We start from the raw sequence: 15,302 nt of genomic DNA on the forward strand, positions 1-15,302 counted from the left end.
ACATCGCACACATCCATGCCCGAAGCAGGATTCGAACCTCCGACCGTAGCGGTAGCGCGGTTCCAAACTGTAGCGTCTAGAAGCGCTCGGCCACCCTGGCCGGCTAGAGAGGATCCTCGGAACAAGACCTCCTGTCGGTTTTGGAACCGATTGTCATTATCAGGGAATGACATCGTCGCAAATTCCTTTAAGTTAGGATCTTTTCACGGCCCTCGTTCTTATACCATGTTAAATGGATGCATGTGGCATACTTTTGCTCGCAGATTCGTTGATGGTCCGCGTTGATAGACCAACAAATCGGGCAACTTCATTTGTGCGTCGTCGTGAGCACGTTCAAACACGGTAACTCATTTCTTCCATTCTGCCTCTTATCCACCTCGACCCATCTTACTGCACTTACTCCATACAACCGACGGGCTCAAAGACACCACTAATTTAGTACCACGACTTAGGTCAGCGCCGAAGGTCACATGACTGCGATGTTAAGTTCTACCCCATCTATAGAGCTCTAAGGAAACCAGTGTGCTCTTTTAAGGGGTTACTAACATTTTATTCGGTGAGCTTATCATGCCGTTGCCCCAAAAATACTGATTTTGCATGTAGAGCAGCGTTTTCGAAAGAGTCTAACTTCAGTTTGTCCTACAGCAATAGCTGTATACGTATTACGCGCTACTTAGGAGCTATTTTGGGAGACTGCACTGTCTATTTGCACCACGGATGAAACGCAACCACTGTAATCAACATCTGATGGCATTCAGTGTTGGGCGGTAGAGTGGTCAAACACAGTTAGAGTATGGAGCATTGCCGACGCCCACGTAATGAAGGCATTTTGAACAGCAACCTCTACGTGAAGTAGATTTTAGAGACATAGTTCCTGCTGCTATTTCGGGCGGTAGAGTGTTACATACGGTTAGGAACGTGCAAGCTATCATTGAAGAACGGCGGGTAGCATTGCACTCACCTGCACTAGTGCACATATTCCTGATACACTACCCATTGGAATTGTTTTGGAGTTGGTTAGTAAGAATCTAACTTGTTCCATCGTTTTGGTTACCGCTGGTGGCGATATGACTATCAGCGTACAAACATTGTTGGCGCAGCGGCCCCATATTATACGTACGTCACTCTATGCATTGATGTTTAGACTCTAATCGCAGGAAGTGCATTGCTCGCACCACATTGCATTCTCAGGTTCAGAGACAATATATAGTTCTATAATTGGAATTATATTCGCATGGCTTTATATTTAATCTACGGTATAAAGATTGTATCATCCGCATGTGCCCCTCGTGCTCTTATAGCCCCAAAAATGTTAGTGTGTTTTTATTGCGTGAAGAGTTATGAAGTTGTAGACATGGAACGCTTTAAGTCCATTTTTTGTTTTTGTTTGTGGTCATATCCATTCATCGTGTCTGTAGGTGTGATAAAGTATTAAAACTAACAAAAATTTCTACGCTCTTTGTTGCAGAGAGCTTACCGATGAGTCCCTGAAGGAGTTGGACGTCCGTTTTCTGCCAGCTTATGAAGATCCTTACCACAAGAGGTAGGCAGTGTATCACTTGCTCGAACTATGGAATTATTTCTCTGTTAGTGTCGTACGATGCCTTTTGACACCCAGTCGCTGTTACAGCTGATAGTACATAAGTTGATTCTAGAGGGCTTGGGACAAATTGTACCACTTCTGGTCTGTTAATCAAATTCGGCCACGTACGTGTCCGTGTATTTCCGAGTTCGGTTTAAAATTTTGGTATATCACTGCAGAACCACATTAGATAAGTGTACCACTCTGAAATTTCGAATTAACCTGAACAAAATCAGGTTTTTTTTAAGTCTTGCCGTTTTTGGTTTTAAGAACGCAATATTTCATATCACTTCCACTGGACAAAAGTTAGTCACACTTTTTGTGTGCGTCTCTTCAAGTGCAATATCTGCTGCGAGTGTTCCTTCATAGCTTTGAAATTTAGACGTGTTGTGTAAAAAAAAAAAAAAAAAAAAAAAAAAACAAATGTCCGATATTCTTACAAGTGATAGTAATTGTCAAAACTATTGCGTTTAACTAGCGGAAAGATCCATTATTGTTCTATTACATCAGGCCTGTTCGCCGATTAGCTAATGCGAACTGCCTCGCGCTCACACCACGGGAATGAGCAACCGGTCGACTGACAGTGCGTAATTTTAGTACATGGGAAGAGGAAGGGAGGAATGAGTCGAAACAACGCAGCTACGCACGGCAAACTGTTGTCAAAGAGTCTATTCTACGCCACTAGCGTTAGTTCCACGGAGGTGTATCGCTTCATGCCGAGTAATTAATGTTTTCATGGCAAAATTATTTTCTAAGACTTTTACGTTGATGACCTGTTGAAGCACACAGGCAACAAGCGGCGGGCGCGAGCGCTCTACTCGCCTATCTACGAGCGCGGATGATCGCCTACCGCTTCCTGAACCCATCTCGATTGCGCTATTGACGACAAATTACTGAAAACATTAAGCACCTAAAACAAATAGGAAACACATCATTTCTTACGATTTATATAATCTTATGATGAATGTTATTTTCGGATCACGATTAAATTGACATCAGCTTGTGACTCTTTTATTCACACGTTTAAGTTTTGATGGTCGTTCATCAAAATTAGTGCTTTTCCTTTTCACTAAGACTTAAATGACTGGTACAACTTTCTGAACACTGCTAACTCGAAGATAAGCTTCCAAGTTGATATCTGTCACTGAACTTATGTGGACAGATTTCTTCTTTGTGTTGCGAAAAGCTGTTGCTGGCACAAGTACACTACTGGTCATTAAAATTGCTACACCAAGAAGAAATGCAGGTGATAAACGGGTATTCATTGGACAAATATATTACACTAGAACTGACATGTGATAACATTTTCACGCAATTTCGGTGCATATATCCCGAGAAATCAGTACCCATAACAACCACCTCTGGCCGTAATAACGGCCTTGATACGTCTGGGCATTGAGTCATAGCTTGGATGGCGTGTACAGGTACAGCTGCCCATGCAGCTTCAACACGATGCCACAGTTCATCAAGAGTAGTGACTGTCGTATTGTGACGAGCCAGTTGCTCGGCCACCATTGACCAGACGTTTTAAATCGGTGAGAGATCTGGAGAATGTGCTGGCCAGGGCAGCAGTCGAACATTTTTTGTAAACAGAACCTCATCCGAAAGAATGACGTTTTGCCATTCATGCATCCAGGTTCGTCGTTGAGTACACCATCGCAGGTGCTCCTGTCTGTGATGCAGCGTCAAGGGTAACCGCAGCCATGGTCTCCGAGCTCATAGTCCATGCTGCTGCAAACGTCTTCGAACTGTTCGTGCAGGTGGTTGTTGTCTTGCAAACGTCCCCATCTGTTGACTCAGGGATCGAGACGTGGCTGCACGATCCGTTACAGCGATGCGGATCAGATGCCTGTCACCTCGACTGCTAATGATACGAGGCCGTTGGGATTCAGCACTGTGTTCCGTATTACCCTCCTGAACCCACCGATTCCATATTCTGCTAACATTCATTGGATCTCGACCAACGCGACCAGCAATGTCGCGATATGATAAACCGCAATCGCGATGGGCTACAATCCGACCTTTATCAAAGTCGGAAACGTGATGGTACGCATTTCTCCTCCTTACACGAGGCATCACAACAACGTTTCACCAGGCAACGCCGGTTAACTGCTGTTTGTGTATGAGAAATCGGTTGGAAACTTTCCTCATGTCAGCACGTTGTAGGTATCGCCACCGGAGCCAACCTTGTGTGAATGCTCTGAAAAGCTAATCATTTGCATATCATAGCATCTTATTACTGTCGGTTAAATTTCGCGTCTGTAGCACGTCATCTTCGTGGTGTAGCAATTTTAGTGGCCAGTAGTGTATTTACGTCCTGACATCGACATAATCGTAACCACAAACGTATAAAGTTATGGAAATTTAACTTCGGGAATTTTTTTCTTTTTTACAAGTCTACGAGACTTACTTTACTATGAAATTTATTACGCAACTTCCTTTCACACTATAGGTCTTTATGTTCCAGCTGTGCCTAGGCATCATGCACTGGCGGTTGCAGATTGATATTTGTGTGTTTGACCTTCCTTCGTGACGCAGATGTCATGCTGCTTTTCATCGATTTAAAATACTCCATTAGCCACTTGAAGCACTGCGCTTTAAGTATATACACTTGTCTGTAAGGCTACGGCGAACTTAACGCATGTAAATTCCTCTCACGACAGCGCACAGTTTGCACTTCCCCTGCTCTACATAATGACATCTGGTCGCCCCATTTTAATGATAGCGTTCAGCACCCAGGCAACAAGCGGCGGGTGCGAGCGCTCATACTCGCCTACCTGCGAGCGCGGATGATCGCCTACCCGCTTCCTGGACCCATCTCGATTGCGCTATTTACGAAAAATTACTGAAAACATTAAGCACCTAAAACAACTAGAAATGACCATTCCGATCAACCTAAAATGAAATGACATAATTGTTGTGTAAAATGAAAGACATAATTGTTGTTTACTACTTCATATACAACGGTAAGGAGAGTTGAGCTACAAACTGATACGGCGACTGTCGTCGTAGGAAAGCTGGAGAGGATTAGCGAATGAGTTAACAAAATAAACAGAAGATTTACGTAACTTGTATTTCTCCAAGCATACGAAGACTCATTACAAATAATGCAGCAAGAAATGAAGTCCAGCGAATACAGTAGCAACAAGGATGAGGCAGTTTGTATTACAGAACGAATGATCGTAGTCGGAGCCACGAGTACGCGGCTTCTACCTAGCGTCACGTAGCGTAGCGGCTCCAAGTGCGAGCGGGGCTGTGTGGCTGCCGCCGGCCAAGCTACACTACCGGCCATTACAATTGCTACACCACGAAGATGACGTGCTACATACGCGAAATTTAATCGACAGGAAGAAGATGCTGTGATATGCAAATCATTAGCTTTTCAGAGCATTCACACAAGGTTGGCGCTGGTGGCGACACCTACAACGTGCTGACATTAGGAAAGTTTCCAACCGATTTCTCACACACAAACAGCAGTTGACCGGCGTTGCCTGGTGAAACGTTGTTGTGATCCCTCGTGTAAGGAGGAGAGATGCGTACCATCACGTTTCCGACTTTGATAAATGTCGGATTGCAGCCTATCGCGATTGCGGTTTATCGTATCGCGACATTGCTGCTCGCGTTGGTCGAGATCCAATGACTTTAGCAGAATATGGAATCGGTGGGTTCAGGAGGGTAATACGGAACGCCGTGCTGGATCCCCTGAGTGAACAGATGGGGGCGTCTGCAAGACAACAACCATCTGCAAGAACAGTTCGACGACGTTTGCAGCAGCATGGACTATCAGCTTAGAGACCATGGCTGCGATTACCCTTGACGGTGCACCACAGACAGGAGCGCCTGCGATGGTGTACTCAACGACGAACCTGGGTGCACGAATGGGGAAACGTCATTTTTTCGGATGAATCCAGGTTCTGTTTAAGCATCATGATGGTCGCATCCGTGTTTGGCGATATAGCGGTGAACGCATATTCAGATGTGTTACGACCCGTGGCTCTACCCTTCATTCGATCCCTGCGAAACCCTACATTTCAGCAGGATAATGCACGACCGCATGTTGCCGGTCCTGTACGGGCCTCTCTGGATACAGAAAATGTTCGACTGCTGCCCTGGCCAGCACATTCTCCAGATCGCTCACCAATTGAAAACGTCTGGTCAATGGTGGCCGAGCAACTGGCTCGTCGCAATGCGCCAGTCACTACTCTTTATGATCTGTGGTATCGTGTTGAAGCTGCATGGGCTGCTGTACCTGTACACGCCATCCAAGCTCTGACTCAATGCCCAGGCGTATCAAGGCCGGTATTACGGCCAGAGGTGGTTGTTCTGGGTACTGATTTCTCGGGATCTATGCACCCAAGTTGCGGGAAAATGTAATCACATGTCAGTTCTAGTATAATATATTTGTCCAATGAATACCCGTTTATCATCTGCATTTCTTCTTGGTGTAACAGTTTTAATGCCCAGTAGTGTATATCGCGACAGCAGTGGGCGCTCGCGGTACGGAGCCGCTGGAGGTTGCTTTGTGGATGCGCACCATTGTGTCAGCAAGATCCCGTGCGACCGCCATCGTCGTCTGACGGAAACTTGCAACTCCGTTGTCAAGCCTGACACGCCAGTAGCGTGGCCTCAATACACGATACCAAAATAGTAAAACAAGTAGCAATCGGAATATCAAATGGCAGGCTGAGGTTAGATGGAAGAATCTTAAGGAAAAGTGATTTATCCAGGAATGAAGTAGCTTAGATAGCGCTCCAAAGACTGACTGCTCGTTAGTCTGAAACTGTTGTCTGACTGGACTGATAGAAGAGGGAGTGAGGACGTACAGTGAACACTCCGTTGTAGAATCGTTTAATTAGTGCGAGAGCTCAACAACTCCAGTGGCAGCTGCTGCAAAAGAGGCACTGTGCATCAGGGAGGCGATTGCTGTTGAGACTCTGAGAGGGTACATCCCGCGAAGGGTCAGACAAAATACACACATCAAAAACAGTTTTGCGTCACCCAGGTTCCCAGAACTCCTTAAGATAGACGTTGACTGTGGATATTGTGTCACAAACACAGCCCCTTTGACTGTTCAGAGATGTCACTAAAACCACCCAAAGACGTAAACAACCATGCGTGAACAGTGCCTGTTAGATGGAGGGAGTCCTACAGCCTATCAGTTCCAGTAATTCTACCAGGAAGGGGGTACACGACTTGTGTTGTCTGTAGTTCAACCAAGCCTACACGGTCAATACCGCGGTTCTATTGCGTCCGCATTGTTGCTTTGTGCCAGGAAGGGCTCTCAACAAGGGAAGTGTCCAGGCGCCTCGGAGTGAACCAAAGCGATGTTGTTCGGACATGGAGGAGATACAGAGAGACAGGAACTTCGATGACATGCCTCGCTCAGGCCGCCAAAGGGCTAATATTGCAGTGGATGACCGCTAACTACGGATTATGGCTCGGAGCAACACTGACAGCAGCGCCACCATGTTGAACGATGCATTTCGTGCAGCAACAGGACGTCGTGTTACATTCAAACCGTGCGCAATAGGCTGCATGATGCGTAACTTCACTCCCGACGTCCATGACGAGGTCCATCTTTGCAACTACCAGGCGTGAATGCCATCCTCCTACTGATAGTGAAACCATATCGGCAGCATATTATCGAGGCATTTGTCTTCATGGACGATAATTTGCGCGCTCATCGTGCCTATCTTGTGAATGACTTCCTTCAGGATAACAACATCACTCGACTAGAGTGGCCAGCATGTTCTCCAGACATGAACCCTATCGAACATACCTGGGATGGATTGAAAAACGCTGTTTATGTACTACGTGACCCACCAATCACTGTGAGGGATGTACGCCGAATCGCCGTTGAGGAGTGGGACAATCTGTGCCAACAGTGCCTTGATGTACTTGTGGATAGTATGCCACGGCAAATACAGTCGTACATCAATGCAAGGGGACGTGCTACTGGGTATTAGAGATTGCAGTTTTTACAGCAATCTGGACTGCCACCTCTGAAGCTATCTCTGTATGGTGGTACAACATGCAATGTGTGGTTCTCATGAGCAATAAAAAGGGGGGGAAATGATATTTATGTTGATCTCTATTCCAATTTTCTGTACAGGTTCCGGAATTCTTGGAACCGAGATGAGGCAAAACTTTTTTGATGTGTGTATTACTTCTTCCCACATACGTCTAGCGGTAAGACCAATCCGAGATAATGGGAGAAAGTAGAGCTCCTGTGGAAGTTTACTGACATTAGTTTGTCCCTCTTACCGTTCACGAATGGAACAGGAAAGAAGGGCGAAGATAGTGGTACCAGAGGTACCCTCCGCGTAACGCCGTAAAGCGGCTAGCGAAATATGATATATATTGGGATAGAAAAGCTGCTTGTGTCCATGTGAACTGTCGTAATGGTAGTGTGCTGGACAAATCTTGATGTCTGAGATTTAGGATTGTAACAGCTGATGACACCGCAAATTGAGAAGTGTTGTAGTCGCCGTTGAAGGACGGCAACACGTGAGCAACTATGAGCCACCATCTCACAACGAGGATCACACGCCACGTCGCTCACGGATATTTTGGTAAACTTTTCATTATACCACATTCGGATTAGTATGGGCAAAGCGTGGGAGAACATTGTCTCATGTTGTTTGCCACAGTATGTTTCGGAAGACGCCAACAGCACGGTAAGAGCGCGACGGGAAGCTTTTGAAGTGACTTGGGAACAAGGTACAGCTCAGGTCGGAAGTGCTATCTTTATGTAGGGAATATAAGAAACCGTCCGCTTTCGGAAAATTTATAATGCTTTAAAATAATTTTTTGTCTATGCCTCGAGCCCCCACATTCTTTTCATGGGTGAGGGACTGATACAACAAAATTTCTTATACTTCCGCTCTTCTGTAGCCAGGTTTCAGGAAACATAAAAAATCGGTTTTATTAACAACACGAAGCCACAGAAATATATATATTTGCTGTTTATTTTGCTTCGAGCATTAAAATCTAAAACGTTCCAAGCAAGCGCTCTTCATGTAGTTTTGAGTAAGATTATCTCAGTTAATTCTCCTCTTAATATGACAGTGATTGTACCGCTTGTAAGGCAGATAAGAATAAATTCCGGGCCTGCCGCGGTGGTCTAGCGGTTCTAGGCGCTCAGTCCGGAACCACGCGACTGCTATGGTCGCAGGTTCGAATCCTGCCTCGGGCATGGATGTGTGTGATATCCTTAGGTTAGTTAGGTTTAAGTAGTTCTAAGTTCTAGGGGACTGATGACCACAGATGTTAATTCCCATAGTGCTCCGAGCCATTTGAACCAATAAATTCCGGTGCTCGTTACAGTAGCGTCTAATTCATTGAGCTGATGGACGTGGACTAACTTTTCCTTCTTGTCATCTTCGTCTTCGTAAAGAGGTAGCACACTGAACACCCGGAGAGTGACATAGATCGTTTCTCTGCACATCGTAGATGATAATGTCTTTAAAATAGAACGGGCAGTGAAATCAAAAATGAATATTGTCACAACGAGACCATGGAGTGGATCCATTCAGAAGTAATCACCATACGCGCTAAGACATTTATCTCACTGGGAGTCGAGTCGATCAATTGCTGTATCATGGAACGCGGTAGGCCGTTGACAGATCCGCAACCGCACCCAGTCGTGCAGTCCCTCGTCCAACTGAAACCGACGCCCACGTATGTCCTTCTTCAGGTCGCCATAGGTGTGAAATTGACACGCTGAAAGATTTGGTCTGTATCGAGGATGTTGCAGTGTTCCAACCATTTCGCTGAAGCGTAAGCTTCGTCCAATCGGCAGTGTGGGGGCGGGCGTTATTGTGCAAATGTTCAAATGTGTGTGACATCTTCTGGGACTTAACTGCTAAGATCATCAGTCCTTAAGATTACACACTACTTAACCTAAATTGTCCTAAGGACAAACACACACACCCATGCCCTAGGGAGGACTCGAACCTCCGCCGGGACGAGTCGCACAGTCCACGACTGCAGCGCCCTAGACCGCTCGGCTAATACCGCGCCGTTATTGCGCTGTAGGATGATTCCGTACGACAGCATTCCTGGGTATTTTGCATTTATGGCGCGTCACAGTTTCTGCAAAGTTCCTTCATAGCTCTAAGAACCCGACGAGCAGAGGGCCTCTGCATTCGAAGTAGGTCACATGACCTTACCGGAACTTGTGTGGACAGCTTTGGGTTTCTTCGCCGGGGGCGTTGTGGGATATTTCCAGTGTTGGCTCTACCGTTAGCCTTCGGGATGTCGGGATGCTGCTGGACGGAATCATCCTGTTGCACGATAACGCCCGTCCGCATACTGCCAATTGGATGAAGGCTACGATTCAGCGGGAATAATGCAACATCCTCCGTACAGCCCGAAACTTTCACCTGTGAGTCTCACATCTTTGACGACCTGTAGAAAGACGTAAATGGACGTCGGTTTCAGTCGAACGAAGTAGCGCGGGAGCGGCTGCGGTTGTGGATCCGTCAGCGGCCAACCGTATCCTACGAAACAGGAACTGTTCGTCTCATCTCCCAGTGGGATAAATATCTCAAGGCGCGTGGTGATCACTTTTGAATGGAACGATTCCAATGTCCCGTTGTGGCGTGTGTTCTGTTTCCGTTTGAATGTCTCTAATAATATGTGTGGGCGTGAATCTTACTGAGCTAAAGACGCAAAATAAAAGAAGAAAAAGCCCTGAAATACTACAGAAGTACCTATGTAGGAAAGAGGATCCCGAAGAGGCCGGCCGGAGTGGCCGAGCGGTTACAGGCGCTACAGTCTCGAACCGAGCGACCGCTACGGTCGCAGGTTCGAATCCTGCCTCGGGCATGGATGTGTGTGATGTCCTTAGGTTAGTTAGGTTTAATTAGTTCTTAGGGGACTGATGACCTCAGAAGTTAAGTTGCATAGTGCTCAGAGCCATTTGAACCATCTTTCAGTGCCAGGTTATTGCCATATTGGTTCGATTAACATTTTCAAGACATTAGGGTACTTGCCTTTCCCTTAGCGTCTCCTGATGCCATTTACTAGTACTGAGCGCAAATCGGATGCCCTCGAAAAGAACGTTCTCGTATAGGAAATCGTCCGAACTAGGCTGTATGAATTGTGATTGGCTGTTGGTGGTCTTCAAACAACTTGGCTAACAAAGGTATTCGGTGTCTGTCCGGAGTCCGTACCACGTCGTCGTGAATGCAAAACGCAGCTTGCATTATGTATCTGATTCAGTTGCTTTCGGTGCCCTCTCAAGCAAAATATGCGATTACATGTACCATTATGCCGAATCGCTGAATCGTAATTTACGGCACGAGCTATTTTCGATAGTAGTTTCGTGCGCTGATAAGTGAACTGATTCCAAAAGCAAGTTATTAAAACCATAACACAGTCCTTCGCGTTGAGCAATGCGCACGTTACTGTTCTTTCGTTGCTAACAAGTACCGAACGTAAATTCTGAGCTGTGCTCACTACTTTTCAAAATGATCCAATCGAGCTAGATAATATCAGTGATTGAACGTTTACAGTGTATTACCCATCTCTGCGCAGTACGAACGGCGGCCAATCAACCATTGTCATGCATTCTCGCTGCGTAATTGCTTTGTACGACGGGAAAATTGCTGTGCGTTTAGCGATGAGCGATCAAACGTTGCCAGGGCTGTACTAATGTGGTACTGCACTGGTGCGTGCCTACTATTTCTCTCAGAGTCTATTATTGTCTAATTCACATCTGTAGCGATACGCAAAGTAATTGTGTTCACTGTCCCATTCGAATTCTGTGCTTTCAAACGAGTGTCCTTCCGTATAATTGTCAGTCTTTCCTTTCTAGATTCTTTATTAGTTTCTGTGCAATTTTTCACTATAACGCTGGTTTTATTGAGCGTTTATATTTGACGTAATTGATTGATAAAATTTGTGATGTTGCTGTGCGTTTCTAAGGAACAGTAGCTACTTTGGAAAATGAAATAAAACTTCCAGACCGGAAAACAGAAAGTAGAGAAATATTTGCTTCCGGAAATAAATAGTGTGGCTTTTGCATAGCTCGACGCCGAGAAAAACAGTATGTTTTTGTAGCTTCTATCACGTTGGCGGGAGCCCTTTGATGCGGCGCAGTTTACAGCTTTATAAACACACAGCAAGAGAGGAAGTGGCATGTGGGGAGAATGGAGAACAGACAGTGTGTCTTTCTTTCCTTTGACAATCACACGGTATTCTCAGTAGAACGTTAACGACTTTTCTCCCGCCCGTGTCTGTGGACTCTTTGATGCGTTCACAACACAGATTTTTGTTTAACTCAAAGAGGATGGGTGGGAGACGTAAAAGGACGAGGATGCAACGTATTAAGTTCTTTGATTACTTTCCATGAACAGAATGCATACTACGCATTTGCTCAGCGACCGTCACGTATTTCGCCTATTACACACTGAGGACCATCTAGAGATTGGTGACGATTGTAGCCTGTCGTATTGATGAAGACCCCAAAGAGATCAAACATATTTGGGACCATTAGCATCCATAAATTTACTGGATAAAAGTATTTGTGATGCTCCCTTATTAATGTCATTTCTCTCTGGATGCATCTATGGGTGATGTTCCAGAGTAGCACGGTTCCCGACGAACTGTAGAAGGGAAAAGTAGCTTGTCTTCAGATCCTATTACCGATGATGGAGGCGTTTTTGAGCTCTTGTTAAATTTGCTGTGGAAGTAAAAGTGTGTGTTGTCTCTTAGTCTGTACATTTGTGATACGAAGATGATTGAAAGACCAAGTATTATGAAACTAAACAAAAAAATAATAATGCTGAAAAAAACACTAACCTAAGTGAAGTCAGTCTGTTCGAGTGTGTGGATCCGCAAGATATTAGAGACGTTGGTACTCAAGCTTGTCCTACTCTTTTATGGCTGCCCTTCCGAGTTTATAGATGAAGATTACTGTGGTGACTCACTGCAGTTTGCACTGGTCCCAAACGTGCTCAGCGGATATCGTTAACCATTCCATTCTTGCTTCTCGGGCGAGGAGTGCTTTCGCGGTTCACCATTTTGAAAGATGATGAGGTTTACATGGCACATGACAGATGGTACCTACTTTTTCTCGAATGTCTTTGTTCTATCTGCAACAGGTTTCCATAGCAGTAGAACAGTGAGAACAAAAAGATGTGCCGACTACCAACGCCAGGTCTGCGTTAGCGGCGAGTGAGCCAGGGGTGGGTGATGGAATGGTGGAGGGGAGTAGGTGATGTTGGTCTGTGTGTGTTTCCATACATTGCTTCACACAAATAGGAAGCATCCACTTGAGAGACCGAGATAAATAGATAGATAGATAGATAGATAGATAGAATGCGTGTCGACAGGAATTTCTCAGGTATCATCCGGTCTGCCAATCATGGGGTCTGAGCGGGCATGGTGAAGCCTGCGTGTGTTGGGATATGCAAAGTGACTGACGCGTGCTGCGGCCAGGTTGACAGTGTGTACTTCATGATTGAATGATTTTTGACATTTTAGTTATATTTAGTGAGTTATGTTGATGGTATTCCTTGCGCAACTGGAATAAATTGAAAGCGATCGATTTATTACTTCTTTTACAAGATCTCCATCTCCTCAAACAGCAGAGAATGTTGAGCAAGAGAGATCCAAACGCTGCACATTGAAATTTGTAAATAAACAATATATCCTTTGCTGTGTAACTGAATTTCCTATCGTGAGAGCCCTCCTTTCCAGCACAAACCCACCAAATTTCATTCCGGGGGGGGGGGGGGGGTAGGAGGGCTGAGGGATTTCCCAAAGTGGACAAGTTAATTAATTTATTGATATAATTAATCAGTCAATCAAATTGGTAGAGTGGAAGGCGCTGTTCGAATAACTCAGGCATGAAAGTATACCTGATTGGGGAGAGGAGGGGTAGGTTGGAGATTTCCAGAGGGTGGCAGGAGGAATAGGGGGAGGATTGGGGGAATGTCATGAAAGGGCGAATTATCCCCAGAGGTCCATAAGTCATACCTCAGTGGGTCATAATCCATTAGTAGAACTGTAGGTTAAGGAGAGGGATGGGGTCATAAATCAATCAGATGTCACAATTTAATTAATTTGCAATATCCGTAGTGGTGTAGAACAATACGTTAAGGATGTGTCAATGAAAAGAGGACAGTAGGTTGAAGGTTTACATGGAGCAGAACAATAGCTACTTTCCTGAATGTATGCTTGTCCATGACGTAGGCAACGCACTGTAACAATATGTTCCAGCACCGTCAGTGCCCTACTACTGATGATCACAAACCCAGGGGCTACAGGCGATGTACTGCTGTTCGCAAAGGCACTCTCGTCGGTCTTCTGCTGCCATAGCCCATTATTGCCTAAGTTCGCCGCACTGTCCTACCGGATACGTTCGTCGTACGCCCCACATTGGTTGCTGCGGTTTTTTAACGCGGCGATGCTTGTTTGTCAGCGCTGACAGCTCTACACAAACGCCGCTGCTCTCGGCCGTTGAGGCCGTCGGCCACTGCGTTGTCTGTGGTGATAGGTAACGCCTGAAACGTGTATTCTCGGCGCACTCTTGAAACTGCGGAGCGCAGAATATTGTGTTCCCAAACGATCACCGAAATGGATTGTCTCATACGTCTTGCTCCAACTACCATTCCGTGTCGAAAGTATTTTAATCCCGCCGTGCTGCCAAAACCACGTCGAAACGTCACATGAGCTAAGGTTGAAAGTACCACTTCAGTTGTAAGATTCTTTTTATATTTCATTAGTTAAAACACGACAAGTTTTGGCCTTTTCTATGTCCATCATCAGGTGTTACACTGAAAATAAAGAAGAGAGACCGGAGCTAATAATAGGTTTTATACGCAGTAGGACACACAAAAAGTAAGAAATAAGTTCGGTATTACATTTTAGAAAACAGCGATCGGGCTAGGTGTGATAAAATCTAAGCCAATCGCGAAGTAATACCAGATAATACTACGGGCGACTGCCTGGGTAAAGAAATATTCAGTCAACACCAGGACACTTACACTTTGTGGTGTAACTCCGAGCGCCACGATGGACGAGTACAGGACCCGGTGTATCACCAGCGAGCACCGAACACAGATAAGCGTGCACTGAGGGGAAAGCAAAGTGATAAACCGGAGTTCAAAAGCACTACCATCCGTTAGCGGGAAGAAGAATGCGGGGCCAACTAGCCCGGCCTTCACAATCTGAATTAGTGATTTACATTCAGAATAAAAAAAAATCCATTACATAGTTAGGTGAGAAACTTAAAATTGCGTTATGAGTGGTAAAGGATTATACTGAACACTGGGCAGTGCAGAAGTGTAGTAAAACTAACTGCAATCCAGTGAGATAAAATTTATATGAAAGATCGCGCCATAGGCATGGGCCATTCGTATAAAAAACAATCTCGCTACTGAACAAATTGACAGGTCGCGTCACCTTACAGTCCGCAAGGTTGAAAAACTAGTATACCAATTAATACCCAGCAGCAGTAGCACTAAAGAAACACATTAAAAGTAGGATCAATTTAAAACCAGTTAACTGAAAGCCGACGACTGAACGAGGCTTACATACTAGTAGACATGAGACAAACTTTACATCCTGAAAGACTAATTTTAATTTATTGAGGACACAGCTAATGATGCACAATAATGCGCCGTGGTCATAGCATAAAAAATTAAAAATATACAGCCTTCTGTTAAAAGAGGATATTTTACCGCCATAAAGGATAAACTGAGTGGAGCTT

The 15,302-nt window shown here is 45.2% G+C and overlaps 1 protein-coding gene across 1 annotated transcript in view; it reads left to right on the forward strand.

Annotated features, from left to right (window-relative positions):
- The window catches only part of LOC126481121 (glycosyltransferase 25 family member), an 851,320-nt gene that overhangs the window by 564,310 nt on the left and 271,708 nt on the right, over positions 1-15,302 (forward strand). Inside the window, exon 6 of the mRNA XM_050104655.1 lies at positions 1,469-1,543. Within this exon, the coding sequence (XP_049960612.1) occupies positions 1,469-1,543 (75 nt within the window). The remainder of the gene's footprint in view (positions 1-1,468; positions 1,544-15,302) is intronic.

Source organism: Schistocerca serialis, chromosome 5 (genome assembly GCF_023864345.2).
Source record: "Schistocerca serialis cubense isolate TAMUIC-IGC-003099 chromosome 5, iqSchSeri2.2, whole genome shotgun sequence".
NCBI classification, from domain to species: Eukaryota; Metazoa; Arthropoda; class Insecta; order Orthoptera; family Acrididae; genus Schistocerca; species Schistocerca serialis.